Source organism: Bubalus bubalis, chromosome 6 (assembly GCF_019923935.1).
Source record: "Bubalus bubalis isolate 160015118507 breed Murrah chromosome 6, NDDB_SH_1, whole genome shotgun sequence".
In the NCBI taxonomy this organism is placed as follows: domain Eukaryota; kingdom Metazoa; phylum Chordata; class Mammalia; order Artiodactyla; family Bovidae; genus Bubalus; species Bubalus bubalis.
In genome coordinates, this window is record NC_059162.1 from 18259898 (window position 1) to 18262814 (window position 2917).

The 2917-nt window shown below is 49.8% G+C and overlaps 1 protein-coding gene across 1 annotated transcript; it reads left to right on the top strand.

Annotated features, from left to right (window-relative positions):
* The first annotated feature begins 1505 nt into the window (after positions 1–1505).
* LOC112585473 (late cornified envelope protein 3B-like) lies at positions 1506–2632 on the top strand. Its single transcript, XM_025287364.3, has 2 exons — positions 1506–1541; positions 2063–2632. The coding sequence occupies exon 2, from the start codon at positions 2084–2086 to the stop codon at positions 2345–2347; it is 264 nt and encodes an 87-aa protein (XP_025143149.3). The 5' UTR covers positions 1506–1541; positions 2063–2083; the 3' UTR covers positions 2348–2632.
* Positions 2633–2917: the final 285 nt, after the last annotated feature.

Consider the following 2917-nt stretch of genomic DNA (forward strand, 5'->3'; position numbering starts at 1 on the left):
GAAAAAAAAAATCCAGTGGGGGGACTTCTGTGGTAAAGAATCCTCTGCCAATGTGGGAAACATGAGTTTGATCCCTGATCCAGGAAGATCCCACATGCCATGGAGCAAATAAGCTCTTACATGTGTACTCAGTTGCTCAGTCATGTCTGACTCTTTGGGACCTCATGGACTATAGCCTTCCAGGCTCCTCTCTCCATGGAATGTTTTAGGCAAGAATACTGGAGCAGGTTGCCATTTCTTCCTCTAGGGGATCTTCCTGACCCAGGGATCAAACCCGCATCTCCTGCATCATCTGCATTGACAGTGGATTCTTTACCACTGAGCCACCTGGAAAGCCCAACTATGCCTGAGCACCACAACTACTGAACCTGGGCTCTGGCGTGCATGGGCTGCAACTGCTGAAGCCCACGCACCCTGGAGCCTGTGCTCTGCAACAAGAGAAGCCACTGCAATGAGAAGTCAGCACACAGCAACTAGAGAGCAGCCCCTGCTCGCCACAACTAGAGAAAAAGCTACATAGCAACGAAGACCCAGCAGAGCCAAAAAAAAAAATAGATAAATAAAATCATTTTAAAAATGCAATGGGAAAATGGGATTCAGATTTTTATACAAAATCATCATATACAAACCTGAGAAACTCTCGGATCTGTTCCACTAAATGTGATGTATATAATATCACCATCATCATCAGCCTCATCAACAGCATCATATTGGACAAATCATCTGCATGACTCTCATCAATCATCTGAAGCATGTCACACTAGGAGATCATTTTATTTCTTATAATCAATATTATTGTATCTTACAGGAAACTAACTATGGACAAACTGGATTTTTCTCACAAGTATGAGTCTTGTGATCTCAACTATTGTGTGTCCTTTTGATACTTAAACTACTCATTTATATAATTCTCTCTTAGTTCTCGTAAGGGGTCTCTCTGCACCCCACCCTACATCTGTTGCCCAACACATCTCATCCCCAGGGTCCAGTGGTCTCAGACCACTCAATATCTCCAGATGTCAGGAGCCAATTACATCTGAAAACATCATTATCCTTGGAAATATGCAGAAATAAGACAGTGGCATTTGGAGACAACTGTATCACAGGACAAATCACACGGTATCAGACATATGTTTTGTTTCTGTGAAGTCTGTCCACTTAAACTTGAAATGTTTAAGGTCAGGAAATATGTCACATATATGTCTACATCCTCACATTTCTTCATTCAGCAAAGATGCAAGAGGCAGAGCTGAAATTAAAGCATCTGAGCTGCATGAATGAAAGGAGAAACGGCAGGTCCCCAACACACCTAAGGAGTCGTCATCCACATTTCCTGATTCCCTCTCACCTGACATCTTGGCAAGGATGCAGGAAGAAGCTGGAAAGCCAGGATGGAAGTGTGTGTCACCCTTCCCCTGGTTGTGAAAGCAGCAGGATGCTCGGGCGGTGCATCACACACCCAGCACAGGATAAAAGGGCCCCTGCCCTGGGCTCCACATCCACAGCTTCCTCAGGAGCATCCTTCTGCCTCCACTGCAGCGGTGAGTGACTGGAGGGGACAGAGCCTCAGCAGGGAGTGTGGCGGAGACAAACTCGGGGTTGGTGGGGAAGAGAGAAGCAGAGGTGTCTGTGGAGACAGCAAGAAGGGGACTTTGGAGAGCAGTTGGGGGCAGCACAGGGGACAGTGAGCAACAACTTGTGTGGGAGGAATCAGGGTCTGGGACACACCAGAGCCCTGGCTCTCAGCATCCCCCCACTAATCATTCTGAAACACATACACACACAGACATCCTCCACGGGTCACTTCCCAATGGGGTGTATTTCCCTCCATGTTTCTATGGGGCCCATTTAGAGGATGACAGCATGGTTCTGGGAAGGAGTAGAGAGTGAGGGAACTGTCTTGCCAGGTCAGTTGAACTGGAGATCCATTTCCGCTTTCCTCCTGAACATCACAGCTCAGGAGGCAGCTGGGATTAGAAGCATAGGCCCTAGTAAGACCGCTCACAGGGGAGACACTGGCCTGGAGCTTGTGCACTGATCTTTTCTCCTTGAACGTGTCCAGGCTCACTGACCTCCCGCCGAGATGTCCTGCCAGCAGAACCAGCAGCAATGCCAGCGCCCTCCCAAGTGCCCTTCCCCCAAGTGCCCCCCAAAGAGCCCAGCACAGTGTCTGCCTCCAACCTCCTCAGGCTGCGCCCTGAGCTCTGAGGGCGGCTGCTGCCTGGGCTCCCACAGGCGCCGCAGGTCCCACCGCTGCCGGCGACAGAGCTCCGACTCCTGCGATGGTGATGGTGGTCTGCAGTCCGGGCGCTCTGGCTGTGGCCAGGGATCTGGAGGCTGCTGCTGACCTGGCCTCCTGATGCTGAGACACGTGATTTCAGAGGAAACAAGAATCCAAAGCCTTTGTCAGCCTAGTGTTTTCCTTCCCAACACCCCAGGCTCCAAGCCCTTGGCCAGTGCTGAGATGCTCCTGGAGAGCAGCTGAGCCCTCCACAGTGGCTCTTGCTATCCACTCTTCAGGAGCCCACTGGATACCCACCTCATCTCTGCTGGAAATTATAGTATCTGCCCCCTTGATTGTCATCACACCTGTCTGATCCTATGAAAGAATAAAGTTTTTGTTTCTTCTGCATCCTAGACTGTCTGTGACTTTGCTGCAGCACAGGCTGTTCTGTGGGAGAAGAAAATGGCAAACCACTCCAGTATTCTTGTCTAGGAAATCCCATGGACAGAGGAGTCTGGCAGGCAATAATCCATGGGATCACAAAAGATTTATTTGGGCTTCCCTGGTGGCTCAATAGTAAAGAATCCATCTGCCAATGCAGGAGATGCCAGTTCAATCCCTGGGCCCAGGAAGATCTCCTGGAGAAGGAAACGGCAACCCACTCCAGTATTCTTGCCTGGGAAATCCCACAGA